The sequence below is a fragment of the Biomphalaria glabrata genome, chromosome 2 (genome assembly GCF_947242115.1).
Source record: "Biomphalaria glabrata chromosome 2, xgBioGlab47.1, whole genome shotgun sequence".
Taxonomy (NCBI): Eukaryota; Metazoa; Mollusca; class Gastropoda; family Planorbidae; genus Biomphalaria; species Biomphalaria glabrata.
Genome location: NC_074712.1, coordinates 16,514,777 through 16,532,094, shown reverse-complemented (window position 1 = coordinate 16,532,094; position 17,318 = coordinate 16,514,777). Strand labels below are relative to the sequence as shown.

The window sequence follows — 17,318 nt, the reverse complement described above, 5'->3', positions numbered from 1 at the left end:
AACATCAGACTAGTGTAAGCCAAGTTCCTTTAACATTAGACTAAGTAAAGTTCCTTTAACATCAGACTACTGTAAGCAAAGTTCCTTTAACATTAGGCTAGCGGCCGCTAATGTAAGCAAAGTTCCTTTAACATTAGGCTATCTGGGAACAGACTGACGATCATTGTGTCGACGATTCAAACTCTTACTGCACTAAAACGACTTCACACCTTGGCCATCTTGACTATGCTACTCGATAATCAGATTACCCCCCCCCCCCCCCAGTTTTATGTTTTTTCCCAAGCACACACTTCGTTTCTCTCCCTTTTTTAAATGACAACTTCCTAACAAGATCTGTTTGTTCTCTACCTGCCAACATGTCGACACTGAAAACTGAGTTTTTCTAACCGAATTTTACATCTAGCAATCATTTCTAAAGTTGTCTCCGCTTTTTTTTTTTTGTCGCTAGCAAACCAACTGTACGTTCAGAACAGTTTCAATCAAAACATGAAAGTTGACATCCCAAAGTTGGACTGTAGTCAATGGTAGTTTTAAATTCTTCAGTACTGAAGAGATTACATTGCCAACAACACATAAGACACTAACATAAGTTTACGGTGTACACAACAGTTCACGTTAAAATTGTTCATAAACTGTCCAAACTTGACGATCACTGGGTTGTCCATTGTCCTTTGCTGTAGACTAAGACTAAGACTGCTTTATTGATCCTTACGGAAATTTGTTGTGATTACAAGGAATCTTTTCTCATATAAAGACAACACAACGAAGTTTTTAGGATTCTTTCGGAAGGATCTGTCCTTATTTCATATGGAAGCCCAAAGATTCCAAGAAATATAAATGGTTATTTAGTACTGAGAGATTACCTTGCCAACAACATATATATAGTTACATACAAAAAACCCAGTAAAAAGAGAAGTAATGTACATTTAAAACATGTGATATTTCAAGTATCAATGAGTTTGCATACAACTGTTGGTATTATTAGCATGATGGTTTCAATAAATAATACATACAGTTTAACAATACAGTTTTATGATTTGCTTTACATTCCTTTATTACATTGGGAAGAGAGTCTTGAAGTCAATGGTCTATATAATCTTTACCTTAAAACATTGTTTCCCAAACTGTGTTCCGCGTAACCCTAGTGTTCCGCGAGGCCTGAATATATGTTTTACGAACTACTGGAATAATAAACTTGTAGGCCACCATGTGAATTACTCTATCTGAAAAATTAGCAAAGTGTTCCGCTAAATGCTCAAAATATGCGAAGTGTTCCGTTAAGGAAAAAGTTTGGGAAACACTGCCTTAAAATAAAATACTTCCTCAAATAAAGAGTACATTAGGACACCAAGCTAAGAGGTCAATGATCTTGCAATAGTTCAGGTTATCATGACATTTCAAAACAATAACAAACGCAGTGGCGTAGCTGGGAATTTTCCATCATTTGGGAGCTCGGAGTCTTGACATCTTTAGGGGTCCCCTGCATTATGACATTCGACATCATGACATGAGATATTGAGGCAATATTTAATGTAATACAAAATTTGGAATACTTATTTTGCCCCCCCCCCCTTTTTTCAAGTGGGACCCTTGGGGATTCCCCACCTCATCCCCTCACCATACCTACGCCACTGCACAAAACGATAAAGTTGAAAGTTATAGAAGTTAAGAAAAACAAATGCTACCGAGAGCCTACAAGACTAAAAAGGGCAGATGATGAAAAGATTATCTGTTTTTTTTGGCCGATGGTTAACGAGGATGTCATGTCGCCAGCACAACGACCAACCGCCTTTACTTTACACATCTAATGTCAAGTACCCATTTCGAGTTAGGTGGACTTATGGAATTTGAAAGTCCTAATCTTTACCAAGATTCGAACCCGGGAACGCTCGGTTTGAAAGCCAAGTGTTTACACTCCCACAGTGATCCATGTGAAAAAAAAAAAGCATTTAAAAATGTATAGTTCTTATTATTACTCTACATAAGGTCAAATGTAAACTTTCTATGTCACACGTTCTATGGTAGCAGTAGTGTTTTAAATGTACCAACAATTTAATAGTAATAAGACAGTATGTCTATCTAACTCTATTTTTAATAACATGAACAATTCGAATAAAGTAAAGTTTTTCTATTTCTGAGAACAGGTCCAATTACAATGTAGGCTATATTAGCTTGAACTAGTCACATGATTCTTTCCCCTTGCCCAACTTCCGCAGCCCCTGGCCTATGTCAACATGTATATCTTTCTGCTGACTGCAACGATTACATTCCTAGATTAATTATCTACCATTTCGCAATAATTCGGTCAATGGTTCCAAACAAGATTGTGGCGCCTGGCGAATGTCTGATTCTAAAAATGTGTAGAACTAGATTTTGTCAATTTGTTTATGTATTACTGCTGTGATTTCCTGCCTTCTTACTTCTAGTTGCAGAAATACATCAGTCCGGTCGAATAACAGCGCTGAGCATATAGGTTACTTCTTCTTCTTAAACTGTGAGGTAGAGTTGAGCCTTCGGCTCTTGGAACTCTAGGCCAGCAAAAGTGAACAAGAGCTCCCTCTCACCGGCCTGTATGAAAACAGTGTACACTGTTTTGTCTGGCGGGTGGGTCAGACCGTGACCTCCGTGACCCCTATGTCGAAGGCGCCGGTCAGACTCGCGGCAAGAGGCCGCGTATAGATCTACTAAGACCCCCGCCATTTTTCTTTTCTATACCAGGCTAACCGTGCGGGACACGCCATTTATTATGTAACGGTCCCTTTAGGAAAAGCGCCTGGATTGTGACAAGGTTGTGGGAGCTTTTTTACAACTCCGCGCAGTGCAATGAGGATGCTCTCGCACCCCCTTAGGCACCCCCACGGGAGTCTTGTTTTGCTACCCTTTAGCCTAACCGTTTCCTCTTACGATCGTTTCCACCCGGGCGCCACTATGAGGCAGGGTAGCGTACCCGGGTCATATAGGTTACATAAAACTAAATACTAATGCGATTCATGAGTTTTAGTCTGTAGGTCTTAAAGCTATTCCCGGAGCTAAACAAAAGAAAAACGCTATACACTTCTTATGTTCATTTTACTAGATGACATGGCCATGGGCGTAGCCAGGATTTTTTTTTTGGGGGGGGGGTTCAAACTCAAAATCCTTTGGATGGGTTTTTAACTTAAAGCCCTATGGAGGGGGTTTAAACACAAAACCCCACTTAGGTACGCTCATAGAATCTGGTGACTGATGTATGCTTTAGTCTTATTATTGAAGAGGGGGTTTTAAAATCAAAATCCCCATTGGCTAGGCTCTTGGAATTTGGGGATTTTCGTTTGCATTATTTTTTAGTTTTATATAGGGGGGGGGGTAATCTCAAAATCCCCTTCCCTTGTCTGCGCTGGGGCAAGTGATGGTTTAATATTAAAATATCACCTAAAATAAACAAAATCAAAGCAAAAAATCAGTCACAAAGAATTTCATTTCGGGGGGGGGGGGAGGGATGAACACCAAGACCCCCACGGCGGCTACGCCCATGGATATGGCTGTATCTCTTGGCATATAAAACATACTTCCCCTCCCTTTCCTTATCTCTTCTATTTGAGACGAACACATACACACAACATTCTACACGATGGTTAAAGTACATTTGAAAACAAAGACGTCTAACTACAATTGTTTTCTGGCTTTAGTCTGTAACAGTTTTTATTTTTTATAACCCATACAGTTCTGTCAGCTAAGATAAGAGAAATACACTGTGATCTTTGAACACTAATAGCGTTGAATTCATAGATACATATAGACTCATGGCGTTTATAAATGGGGTAACTTCACTTACAATAGTTAAAATCTATTTCTAACCCCCCCCCCCTCTTTCGCGCTACACTTAATATCCTATCTGTTGCTACTTAGGGTCACTGACGTCCGGCAAATGGAAGATATCTTCTTCGTACTGCAGGCATTGAGTAAAAGTGTAAACTCTGTTGTTTACTGCAATTAAATATCATTCCTCAACTCACTCTGTATGTCTGTCTTTCTGTCTGGTAAAAAGATTGAACATGAATCAGCCCGAAAGCAGAGTTTAAGTCACCGATTGACATGCATTGCGACGGACGTATGTATCTTCTCTTTTGAAGTAACGTCTGTAATTTATAAGATAATGTAAGATGCAATTGTTTCAGCCATGAGGTTGGCACCTGGTGTCTCCTCTCAAACACGCACACACATTGGATCATAGCAAATAGTTCATTCCCATCCTCCTCAGATGCGCTTACTTCCTGAGTGACCCTGATATCTCAATATTAACAAAACTTTGGACTGAACTACATTGCGACATTTCATGCTGTCATTGACCAACAAAGAAACAGAAGGCCGAGAAAGTTATTATTTAGGTCGATATGGCACTATCCTAAAAAAGTAGATCTAGAAAACTTTCCATTGGGATTATGCTTTTTTTTTTTTCCCTAATTTGTTCTTGCAATTCTCTAAGAAAATCAAGGTCATTAATTATGTTTACCAAACTGTTCACGATGACCCGGACTATCGCCCTGTAAAACTAGTGGTCTGTATTTGTTGTTCTGGTTCTGTTATCTTTTGTTCTGTTCACAAGGCTTTCTGTTGCCTAGAAAAACTTATAAATAAAGCAGAAAACATTTAGACTGGACTGTAGCTCCAAGTCTCCACCCGACACGTTAGAACTTGAAACATTTCCCGACTTAATGAAGTCTGTGAGGGAATCTGTGAGGACAGGGACAAGAAACAGATTTTCTAAACACTCCAGACACAATGTTCACACGTTTGCTAAGAAATGTTCCGCCATTCAGGCGAATCGGTGAGTCTGTTTGTCAGTGGAGGCCTTAGCGCGGGACACTGGGCGACGAGGGCGAGTGTCAGATCAGGGCCACGAGGGCGAGTGTCAGATCAGGGCCACGAGGGCGAGTGTCAGATCAGGGCCAGGAATATTTTTACGATCAGCTGGCGGAGATAGAAGAGTTTCTTTATCACGGGGCCCATCTAAGGCGCGGGGTTTGGGACGGTTGCGCAAGGCGCCACCCCCTAAAGCCGCCTCTTTGTGTTTGTATGTGTGTGTGTGACAACACTAATTATGCCTATTGGCTTTTAAAGTACGCCTTGTTCTGATTTAAGAGAATCATTCAAGAATATTACAGGGATTGTGGCTGAGTGGCTTAAATTACTTGATTAAAAATGAGAGGGGTTTGAGTTCGAATCTCGAAGGGAGCAAGGAAAGTTTTGATTTAGCTCGAGCTGAGTTGTATTTTCTAAAGCTCATAAGACTATCTCCCAGAGACTCCCCACCGTTTCGCTTTAATGAAGTTTGACCCTGCCAGTGCCAGAGAAGGAAAGTGAATTCATTTTCATGTATACTAATAGCCTGCCAAGAGAAATAATAGCCTGCCAAGAGAAATAATAGCCTGCCAAGAGAAATAATAGCCTGCCAAGAGAGCTCAGGTTCTAGATTGCATTCGAAAAAAGGGCGGAAATACAAATTTGATAAGAAGGTGGGTGGATCATTAAACAAGATTAACAATAAGTTGTTGTTTTTTTTACCTAAATTCCTTTAATATCTGTTCACTCCCTATTTAAAAGATCAATAAATTACAAGTAAAGTATAGGCCTACCTTATGCTATCTTATATAATACAGATGTTACTTCAAAAAAGAAGATGCTTACGTCCTACGCGTCATGCATTTAGTCATGCATATTAACCAATGACCTAAATTACCCATCGAAATCATCATCATTATTATTATTATTTGTATTATTATTATTATTATGTTAGAAATGAACGAGTAGTCATTCTCTGGCGCTGCCAGGGTCGAGTTTCGCTAAAGAGAAACAAAATTCATCGTAGTCCCTTTAACAGTTTCCACTGAGGAATTTTCTGGTGATGTGGCAGGTCTGCAGCAGTACCGCCCTCTGACAGGCAGCGAAGATGTTCCTAGGAATGTTAAGGGCCTTGAAGGTGTCTGTGAGGTCAGTTGTTATTATCCCCTCGGTTGATATAACAATGGGGTATATTGTTATTTTGGACAATTTCCATAGACGCTTAATCTCCAAGCCTAGGTTCCCATATTTTCTTTGTTTTTCTATCTCAGTTTTTCTTAAATTATGAGACAGTGGTTTATTATTATTATTATTATTATTATTATTATACAGAGCACAATTTGACCTACGTTGTCACGTAAAATACTAAACTCTTCTTTAATATTTGAATTTGAACACATTGCCTCTTTTTCATGATCTATTATTAAATGATATTTATTTACAGCAGGGTATTTTTTGCAAGACGCTAACTTCAGCACTACGATTCATTTTATAATCCAATAATTTATTCTTCAATAAGGATGATTATTCAATTTTACTCTTGTCATATGACAGTTGGTGTCAGAAGTTACTTGAAGTCAAGTCCTGCAGGCTACTCGGTGACAGAGACACCGGAAGCTGAGCCATCAGCACCTGTCGTTGTGACGTCGGTACCTGGTCCCAGGTCACTAGCCTTAAAGCAAGAATTGGATCCAGTACAGGTCAGTTTGACCACATCGTTTGAAAACTTTTTTTTTATATCGCACCTTAAACGATTAAACCAGGTAAACTAAAATTCAATCCTAAAAAAAAATGATAGATAAAGGAGAAAAGAAAGAAGAAGTTGAAATAATTATAAAATCTATTTAAGTCTGACAAAACACAGTCAGTGAAGCAAAGTTCAAAAACAAAGTAAACTAAAACACAGTCAGTGAAGCAAAGTTCAAAAACAAAGTAAACTAAACACAGTCAGTGAAGCAAAGTTCAAAAACAAAGTAAACTAAAACACAGTCAGTGAAGCAAAGTTCAAAAACAAAGTAAACTAAAACACAGTCAGTGAAGCAAAGTTCAAAAACAAAGTAAACTAAACACAGTCAATGAGGCAAAGTTCAAAAACAAAGTAAACTAAAACACAGTCAGTGAAGCAAAGTTCAAAAACAAAGTAAACTAAAACACAGTCAGTGAAGCAAAGTTCAAAAACAAAGTAAACTAAAACACAGTCAGTGAAGCAAAGTTCAAAAACAAAGTAAACTAAACACAGTCAATGAGGCAAAGTTCAAAAACAAAGTAAACTAAAACACAGTCAGTGAAGCAAAGTTCAAAAACAAAGTAAACTAAAACACAGTCAGTGAAGCAAAGTTCAAAAAACAAAGTAAACTAAAACACAGTCAGTGAAGCAAAGTTCAAAAACAAAGTAAACTAAACACAGTCAGTGAAGCAAAGTTCAAAAACAAAGTAAACTAAAACACAGTCAATGAGGCAAAGTTCAAAAACAAAGTAAACTAAACACAGTCAGTGAAGCAAAGTTCAAAAACAAAGTAAACTAAAACACAGTCAATGAGGCAAAGTTCAAAAACAAAGTAAACTAAACACAGTCAGTGAAGCAAAGTTCAAAAACAAAGTAAACTAAACACAGTCAGTGAAGCAAAGTTCAAAAACAAAGTAAACTAAAACACAGTCAGTGAAGCAAAGTTTCAAAAACAAAGTAAACTCTTTGAAATGAAATGTTTAGAAAGAGCAGCACGATAAAGTCAAAGCAACAAATGAAAGGAAAGATTGGTGGTCATGCCAATTATCAGAAATGAAATTAACAAACAAATAATTTGATTCGTCTGAATAGTAAGAATAACAAAACAATCAACCAGTCCTAGAGCATTACGTCACTAGATATTTGGGATACAAAACTTAATGGGCCGAACATTTATGATTGGAATACAATGATTACTTAGAAAATGTTTAATACTTCATCAAACCTCACATCCAGCAACACACCGCTTGCTTCATCTCCCCGCGACACCTCCTCGAAAAAAAACAACAGAAGGATTGAGTGAAATATTTACTCATCGTGTTGAAATCAGAGTTAACTTCAATAAGTTACAAAGCAATGAGGTTTTAAATCAAAAAAATTCAACCCAAAAGCAACCCACTATACTATCCTGGCCATCAATTGACTCCTTCGAGGAGTCCTATCTATTTGAATGATCTAAAACAATTTGTAGCGGTAAAGTAACTCACCCCATTCAATGGCAATATGTGTAACTTTTTGTCTCCACTTTATAGAGATTCACAGTATTCATACGTAGAAGTATACAAATTAAATAATGTATTTACAAAGCATAGATAAACATTATACACAATAATGTATTTACAGAGCATAGATAAACACTATACACAATGTTGTATTTACAGAACACAGATGCTATCCAATTTTTTGTGGATTACAAGAAGAGTTATGGGAACTATATCGCTGATGTGGATGGTAACTTTTTGCTGGATTTGTACACACAGATAGCCAGTGTTCCTATTGGTAGGTTGATCTACTTGATCTGTACACACAGTAAGCCAGTGTTCCTATTGGTAGGTTGATCTACTTGATCTGTACACACAGTTAGCCAGTGTTCCTATTGGTAGGTTGATCTACTTGATCTGTACACACAGTTAGCCAGTGTTCCTATTGGTAGGTTGATCTACTTGATCTGTACACACAGATAGCCAGTGTTCCTATTGGTAGGTTGATCTACTTGATCTGTACACACAGTTAGCCAGTGTTCCTATTGGTAGGTTGATCTACTTGATCTGTACACACAGTTAGCCAGTGTTCCTATTGGTAGGTTGATCTACTTGATCTGTACACACAGATAGCCAGTGTTCCTATTGGTAGGTTGATCTACTTGATCTGTACACACAGTTAGCCAGTGTTCCTATTGGTAGGTTGATCTACTTGATCTGTACACACAGATAGCCAGTGTTCCTATTGGTAGGTTGATCTACTTGATATAGTTTGCTAAGGTTTTCAATCCTACGTTTCTCTCAATTAGTTTGGGTAATTAAGAAAAGTTACAGTTACAATTCTATATAGATCTAAATCAAGGTTGACCTGAACATTCTAAAGTAATGAAGTGAATGAGAACATAAAATATACACTATTGCTACAGAACTGATGGTCCTGAGTTAAAATCCCCAATACGGGTTAAGGTAGAGGGTTAGGATTTATACTTTTATGATAACTAAGCTACTCGAGCACCTAAAATGCCAGTCCTCTTCTCTCAGGTACACATTATCCCCAAAGGTCCGTCACCTCTTCTCTCAGGTAAACATTATCCCCAAAGGTCCGTCACCTCTTCTCTCAGGTACACATTATCCCCAAAGGTCCGTCACCTCTTCTCTCAAGTACACATTATCCCCAAAGGTCCGTCACCTCTTCTCTCAGGTACACATTATCCACAAAGGTACGTCACCTCTTCTCTCAGGTACACATTATCCCCAAAGGTCCGTCACCTCTTCTCTCAGGTACACATTATCCACAAAGGTACGTCACCTCTTCTCTCAGGTACACATTATCCCGAAAGGTCCGTCACCTCTTCTCTCAGGTACACATTATCCCGAAAGGTCCGTCACCTCTTCTCTTAGGTACACATTATCCCAAAGGTACGTCACCTCTTCTCTCAGGTACACATTATCCCGAAAGGTCCGTCACCTCTTCTCTCAGGTACACATTATCCCGAAAGGTCCGTCACCTCTTCTCTTAGGTACACATTATCCCAAAGGTCCGTCACCTCTTCTTTCAGGTACACAAAGGTCCTAAAGACCCCACCGAGCATGTTATGCATTGCATCAAGGCCACTCAAAACATTATATTGCATTCCGTTTAATTTCTATCCCAATATGTATTAGTGCAACTCAGTCTAGATCGTAGTTTATACCGACTATAAACTAGGACAGTTTCTAGAACAGATGGAAACTTGTCAACATACAAAGTTACGCAACAGTTTATTTTTCTCATGCTGTTCCCACTAGTTTCTACTCACTCGTAATTTATCTCTACCCTTGTATTTTGTAGGCTATAATCATCCACGAATGACCCAAGTCTTGAAAGATCCAGATCATTTAGTAAGTTAATTAGAAACTTATTCAATTGGGCGATTTTTGTTTCGATTTAATGTGACTGAAAACGAATGCAGCCAAACTAGTTTGTTTCGATTTAATGTGACTGAAAACGAATGTAGCCAAACTAGTTTGTCTCGATTTAATGTGACTGAAAACGAATGTAGCCAAACTAGTTTGTTTCTTGCCGAAGAAAATAAAAGAGCTCACGCTATCTTGTTCCAAAAATTATCTTGTATGAAACTTGCAATTTAAATTGGAGTAAGTTGATTCGTTGCCAACTTGAGTCCATCTCTTACCAGGTTTTCCACGTCATTTTGAATGAATTTATTAATGATTAAGTATTCATCATTATATTAATCGGTTTCTTGTTAGTTTTCATCACATGTCACACTTGACAGCACACGGTAATATCCGATCCGTGGTACGTCAACTGTCCATAATATTAGGTCACATTGCGCGTGTGTGGGCAAATTAAATTGATCCTTCTAGATAACCTCGATTTGAATAAAGTAGATGTCAAGGTGAAATTTTGGGAAGCTTGGAGAATCGACAATCAGTGACGTAAACAATGCAGACAATTTTTTTTGTACGGAACTATACAAGAAACGTCAAACTAGCTATCGGGATCATTGTTCAATGTCTTTGGTCATGGTTCCAAGTAGATTGTTCAGTGTGCTTATTCTTTGATGGATTATTTATTGATCGCCTTGTATCTTTACTGTGTTTGATCTCAACCATAAATGTTATGTCAGTCATAAATTATCATTGTAAAAAGTAAAGTTCCCCTTTCACATCTTGCGATCTATAGGGCAGATGATGTAAAGGTCATCTGTTTCTGTTGCCTACGGTTAACGAGGGTGTCATGTGGCCAGCACAACGACCAACCGCCTTTACTTTCCCCCAACTAATGTCAGGTACCCATTAGAGTTAGTTGGACTCAGAGTACGCCCTAACGATCTCGAAATACAAAATCCCGGTTTTCACCAGGATTCGAAACCAGGACCCCCCACTTCGGAAGTTAAGTGCTTTACCACTTAGCCACCACTTACTTTAGTTATCATTGCACAAGTGATTTATTATATTTTATTGTTCTTATCTCTTTGGATTACTTATTTCAAGAACTGAGTTTAAAAGCATTGAACTGAAGAAAAATATATTCGGCGATGTGTTTCTTCCGTGTATCCAAGTAGTAAGTTGAAATAGATTTATAGACACCCCTGAATCCTGCCATTAGACTATACACATACATCTTATACAAATCCAATCGTGACTGTTTTAGTCGCCTTTTCAATGTTCCTAACTCTAATTTCAGAGCACCTTTGTCAACAGACCTGCACTTGGAATATTTCCTCCATCAGACTTTGTCCAGACATTGGCTGACTCCTTGCTGTCAGTAAGTAACAAAATCTAGGGGAGATAAAAAAAATATATCTCACATTGGAATGATAAATACACATCGTAACTACTAAATTCGTATTTTCATTTACATTTTCACACTAGGTAGCGCCACCAGGCATGCGTCAGGTGATCACAATGGGCTGTGGAGCTTGCTCCATCGAGAATGGAATGAAAGCTGCTTTCATGGCTTATAGGGTAAAAGTTTTGAACTATTGGGCTTCTTCTTTTCGAAATTTAGTATCTTTTTAAAAATAGTTGTATACTTTTTAACTTACATATTTACGTATATTGTACTTCAGAGAAATGAAAGGGGAGGTAAACCTCCATCCAAAGAAGAACTTGATTCATGTTTGATAAACCAGGCCCCAGGATGTCCAGATCTGTCAGTGTTGTCCTTCAAGAACGCTTTCCATGGCAGGACAATGGGTAGGACACCAACTTTCTCCCACAATATATATTCATGATACATTTCGGTAAATAAACTAAAAAAAAAGACTTTTTACCAATTTCTAAGCAGCTATCTTTCAAACCAGACTTCTATATTCCTGTAGGTGCTTTAGCCTTAACCCATACCAAATGGAACCAAAAACTAGATTTTCCAAGTCCTGATTGGCCAATTGCTTCCTTCCCACAGCTCAAGTACCCGCTCCAAGATTTTGTCTCGGAAAATTCCACAGAGGAAAAAAGATGTTTGGCACAAGTATTGACCATAGAAACTAAAGCAGAAAGATATCTGTAGCCAGATAGAGTAGATTTAACTCTGAATTATTGAATTATCATGTAAAATAATGCCAAATTGAGTTACAAAAATTCACGTAACAATAGTTTTAATGGACTAAATTTTACTTTTGTATTAATAAAGTAGATTATGACTAATTTTAATACTTTAAAGTCTTTTTTTAAATTTCTTTTTATTCTAATCCGAAGTTCTCGATAGTTGTTTCTCTGACCTTTGTCTCGACTAGGTTGAAGATTTGATAGCACAGTACCGGAAGAAAGGCAAACCAGTTGCCTGTGTTGTCACTGAACCATTGCAATGTGAAGGGGGAGATAACTTTGCTAGCCCACAGTTTTTCCAAGGTCTTCAGGATATTTGTAAAAAGGTTTGTGATAGACGCAATATTTAAAAACAATTATTAATGGCCTCATAGACATTCTTAGTTATGCCGCTAAAAGACATTCATAGTTATGCAGCTAAAAAAAAGTAAAGTACCCTCAGACCTTGGGACAGTTGATGTAAAGGTCATCTGTTTGTGTTGCTCATAGTTAACGACCAACCGCCTTTACTTTTCCCCACGTAGTCATTAAAGCTGGGTGAACTCAAGGGCTCCCTAGAGATACCGAAATTCAAAATCACAGTCTTCGCCGGTTTGGAAGCCCACCGCTTTACTACCAGACCCCCCCCCCCACCACCACCATTGTTGTTGGCGGTTGTTTACTTGTAGCACTGAACTGCTGGTAGACAATTCAACAGATGTAAGCGTATTATGTTTGTAAAATTTAAATAACTTGAATAACTTCTATTGTGAACAAAACTAAATAGAACTTTTATTTTAATGTAGACAAAATCAAGTTGATTTGAGATAAATAAATGTACTAGACTTTAGTAATAATATTTTTTAACAAAATCTAACTCACTACAATAACACAACCTTTGAGTCTCACGTTCTGAAGTCGTCTCCCCTAACTAAGACCAATTATGACAATGCCACCTATCTTGCACTATTCACAACCAATGGCTAACCTCGTAATCACGTGTAATGACGCTTGGGAATGTAAACAGTCACTTTGTATCAAGTATGCGTGTTGCAGATGTTTAGTAATCTCAAGACGTATTCCTAAGTTTGTGTGTAGTTTATTCCCCACGTCTTTATGTGAAGTACAAAGACGCCAAGAATGTGTTTGGCATACAAGACAAAAGACCTAGATGTCTTTCCTGAGTAACAAACAAGCAAAATATAAAAAATCTTAAAAAAAACAACAAAGCTTATCTAAGGGAAAGAACTCCGCACTTACACCTATATCTCTCAGTAATGTAGAAGTTATTTCCATACTTTGACATGAAACAAAATAATTAATTACTAATAATGAAATGGCTAATCGATTAATTTTTTAATTGATCCATGTTTTGATAAGTACATTAAATAATTGTTTAGAGTTTCAACTTAATCAAAGAATGGGTGTGGGAAAATAACGTGTACAATTATCTAAAGGGACCAAACCCCACTTATTTAACTATATCTGTGAATACTGAAGGAGTAATTTCCCTTGTCAAACAAAATAATTAATTATCAGGGATTGACTTATTGTTATTTTTTTTTGTAATGATTCATGTCTTGTTATGGCAATTAATAAATTTGCAAAGTTTCAACTTGATCCGAGAATGGCTGTGGCAGAAGTCAAGTGTACAAACTTTTTACTAGATAGATATACATAGTGAGTTAAAATAAACTTTGTCAACTACTTCTCTTATTCATTATAAACTAGTTACATAAAAAAAAAAACACAAAATACCTAGGTGTTATATTAAATGAAAACAAAACATTAGGTTTTTTTAAAAAATTAATTTCGTTACAAATCAAACAAGAACCTAAAACTAGAATGCTATTTAAACTTAGATAAACCTAGTTAAACTCATCTTTCGCTACCTGTTCTCTATTTGAAACGCGTTAGTCTCTTTGTGATGTGACATTTCTATTTCCACATCAGAATTCTATTTACTTGCTCATTGACGAAGTTCAAACTGGAGCCGGAGCCACGGGCAAGTTTTGGCTGCACGAACATTTTAAGCTCCGTGAGCCGCCAGACATTGTGACCTTCTCCAAGAAAATGATGCTGGGCGGCTTGTACTTCAGAGACCACATGAGACCAACAGAAGTAAGTCTTAGGGCTATCCCGTAGGGCTATTCAATAGTATCACTTCAGGTGTAATCATTGATGAACACAGGCTATTAACATCTTTGTTATTATCTACGTTAAAAGTCGTTTATATTTTGTTAACAGTGGCGTCACTGGGGGAGGGGTGCAAAAGGTGCGGACCGCACCAGGTGATATCCAGTAGTACTCTAACGAAAGTGGAAATTTGGAGTTTCTTTTAAATTATGGACATTTGCTTGATACTTGAACAAACTTCTAAATGTCTATTAATAACGTTGGCTTTTATTTGAAAATGTTATTTTTAGAAGGGTTGATTGGGATAGAGTGTGACTGTGACAGTAGGTAACCGCATCATATGACAGCTACCGTAGCGACGCCAATGATTCTTGGTACTAGTCTAACTTAGGTCTTCGTATAACAAGAACAAATGCTTGGTTTGTATAGCGTTTAATTCTGTCGTAAAAGAAACACATGTTACAATGAAATGTCCTATTGGCTGAACACATGTTACAATGAAATGTCTATTGGCTGAACACATGTTACAATGAAATGTCCTATTGGCTAAACACATGCTACTGTGACTGTCTCAGGGTTACAGGATCATGAACACCTGGCTGGGAGACCCTTCCAAAGTTCTGATGCTTCGAGAAGTGATCGACGTGATCAAGGAGGACAACTTATTGCAGAGGACAGCCGACACAGGGGCGTACCTATTACAAGTTTTAGAAGAAGCACAGGTACAGAGTCTCAGAGTTTTTCATTTCGTAATATAATCTCGTTCCACGTTATGAATACGGCATAATCTTATCACATAAAATATAACTCCTTCTTTGTTGTCTTGATTGTATTATTTTTCATAGTTTCACTAGTATATTGAAGTTTTATAAAGATTTAGATAGTAACTTATGAACAAGCAATATAAAAAAATACTTTTTAAAAACAAAGTTTATCTAAGGGAAGGAACCCTTAAGTACTGCCATTTATCTGAAAACTATGGGGTTTATCTCCCTTTCTGCTATATAAAACAAAATTAATTAATTAGTACTAAATGGTTAATTAATTGATTAGATTTTGGATTGATTTGTGCATTGTTATCGACTAGGAGTAATTAATCAAAATTTCAACTTGATCCGAGAATAGGAAATGGGAGAAAAACATGTTCAAACTTTTTTTCCAGACTGACAGACAGACAGACAGAAATAATGAGTGGATATAAACTTTTTACAACACCCATATCATAAAGAAATAATGTAGGTTATTAATTTCAAATTAATTAAATCAATAATGTTCATACATCTCTAGATGTGTACTTTGTATTTGTCCACTCCTGGGTTTTTGCTGTTATAAAATTGCTCGATGTAAGAATACTTCTACACAAACTGAAATATTAGAATTGCTGATTAACATTTCATTAATTTAGAAGAACTATTTCCTTCCACCTTTTTCCAATCTTAGACAAAAAATCCCAGTCTTCTGTCAAAAGCAAGAGGCATTGGTGCAATAGCCGCAGTGGATCTTCCCGATGGTCCAACAAGGGACAAAGCACTAGCCAAGATGAGAGAACTAGGTAAGATCTAGAAGATCTAGATGTATTTCCCATATATATTGGATTAAAGTTGGCTACTCTTGAACTGGAGAGGATGATACAATGTCAATGTGAAACATCTCTCAACTACTGTATGTGTTGAGCAAGAACTGAAATGTTTGTCAAATGTTTGACATGTTTCGGATGTTCTTCCAGAGTTGAAGATAATTTACTTCCTAGTCCAAACCTCCCGCAGGACGACGGGGGATTGGAGCAGGAAGGATTTGAACGACAAAGAGTTAAAAGTACCAAATAAGAACACAAATCTACTAAAGCAGTGTTTCCCAAACCCTTTTCCTTAACGGAACACTTACCACATTCTGAGTATTTAACGGAACACTTTGCTTATTTTTTGAGAGAGCTTAATTGACGTGGTGGCCTACTAGTTAATTATTCCTGTAATTTGTTGAATACCTATCCGGGCATCGCGGAAACTAGAACTCCGCTAAACACAGTTTGGGAAACACTGTATTAAAGGATTTGAAACAAACAATGTGATAGAGAACAAGCAAGGAAAAAAATGAGCAAAATTAAGATGTAAAATTCAGTTTTTGATGAGTTTGTACTTTTAATATCAATACAAATCAAAATGAAAGGAAATGATATGAAATGTTTACAATAATGCTACCATCCTATGAAATGATTGTAATGATGATATCATCCTATGAAATGATTGTAATGATGATTTAATGAAACAAGAAATCAAATAAAATATAAAATGGTCCTAATGATGTGCATTCATTCTTCTGTCACCAGGAGTTCATCTCGGTACTTGTGGTACAGCGACTTTACGATTAAGACCAACACTAACTCTGGAGAAGAAACATGTGGACATCTTTGCAGACAGATTCCATCAAGTCATAAAGCAACTGTCTTAATGGACACAAATCATTCTACTAACTTTATACATCACCTCCTGTTCTAACCTTTATGCATTCGATAATTCTTATACCAATTAAAAACACAATATTGCATTCTATAAGAGACAGTGTGATTCGTTCATTAAGTCTAAACTCACATGATTACAAAGGCTAAAAATAAGAATGTGAACACTATATATGTTTAGTATTGTCTTTCGAGAGCCTATCAATACTCAACTCTAGAGCTCTACAACTCTACAACTCAACTCAACTCTACAGCTCCTCCCACAAATGTACTACGATCTTTTCTTTCCTCTTACACCTTTCAAAATGGTGGGCGGAAGTGGTTAACTCTGTTTCATTCTGCTCTTAGTGGTGCGCAACTAATAGTTTACAAATGTGGGACGCGTTGCTGAGTAACACAACCCGCTTGGCTAACTATCAATGAGGCTCAAGTTTGAATCCCAACTCGAGCTTAGTTTGTGTTTGCTGAGCAGCTATAAGGCAGCACGGAAACCTTCTCTCCCCTCCCCCCTTTCCAGGACAGTTAACTTAAGTTAATATCATCGCTTTAAAGGAAATGGAATGATTGCCAACTATTGTATTGCTTATATCCGAATATAATAAAGGTTTAAAGTTGACAATACGAAAGTTAATTGTCTCGTTTTGAACTCTTGAAGATCATAAACTGA

General features: G+C 37.2%; 1 protein-coding gene across 1 annotated transcript; it reads left to right on the top strand.

Annotated features, from left to right (window-relative positions):
- Positions 1 to 4,626: 4,626 nt before the first annotated feature.
- LOC129924506 (4-aminobutyrate aminotransferase, mitochondrial-like) lies at positions 4,627 to 16,748 on the top strand. The gene is made up of 13 exons (XM_056019407.1): positions 4,627 to 4,807; positions 6,376 to 6,521; positions 8,209 to 8,326; positions 9,860 to 9,909; positions 11,219 to 11,299; positions 11,407 to 11,499; positions 11,604 to 11,730; positions 11,856 to 12,004; positions 12,270 to 12,407; positions 14,014 to 14,181; positions 14,772 to 14,918; positions 15,637 to 15,748; positions 16,523 to 16,748. The coding sequence occupies exons 1-13, from the start codon at positions 4,762 to 4,764 to the stop codon at positions 16,642 to 16,644; spliced, it is 1,497 nt and encodes a 498-aa protein (XP_055875382.1). The 5' UTR covers positions 4,627 to 4,761; the 3' UTR covers positions 16,645 to 16,748.
- Positions 16,749 to 17,318: the final 570 nt, after the last annotated feature.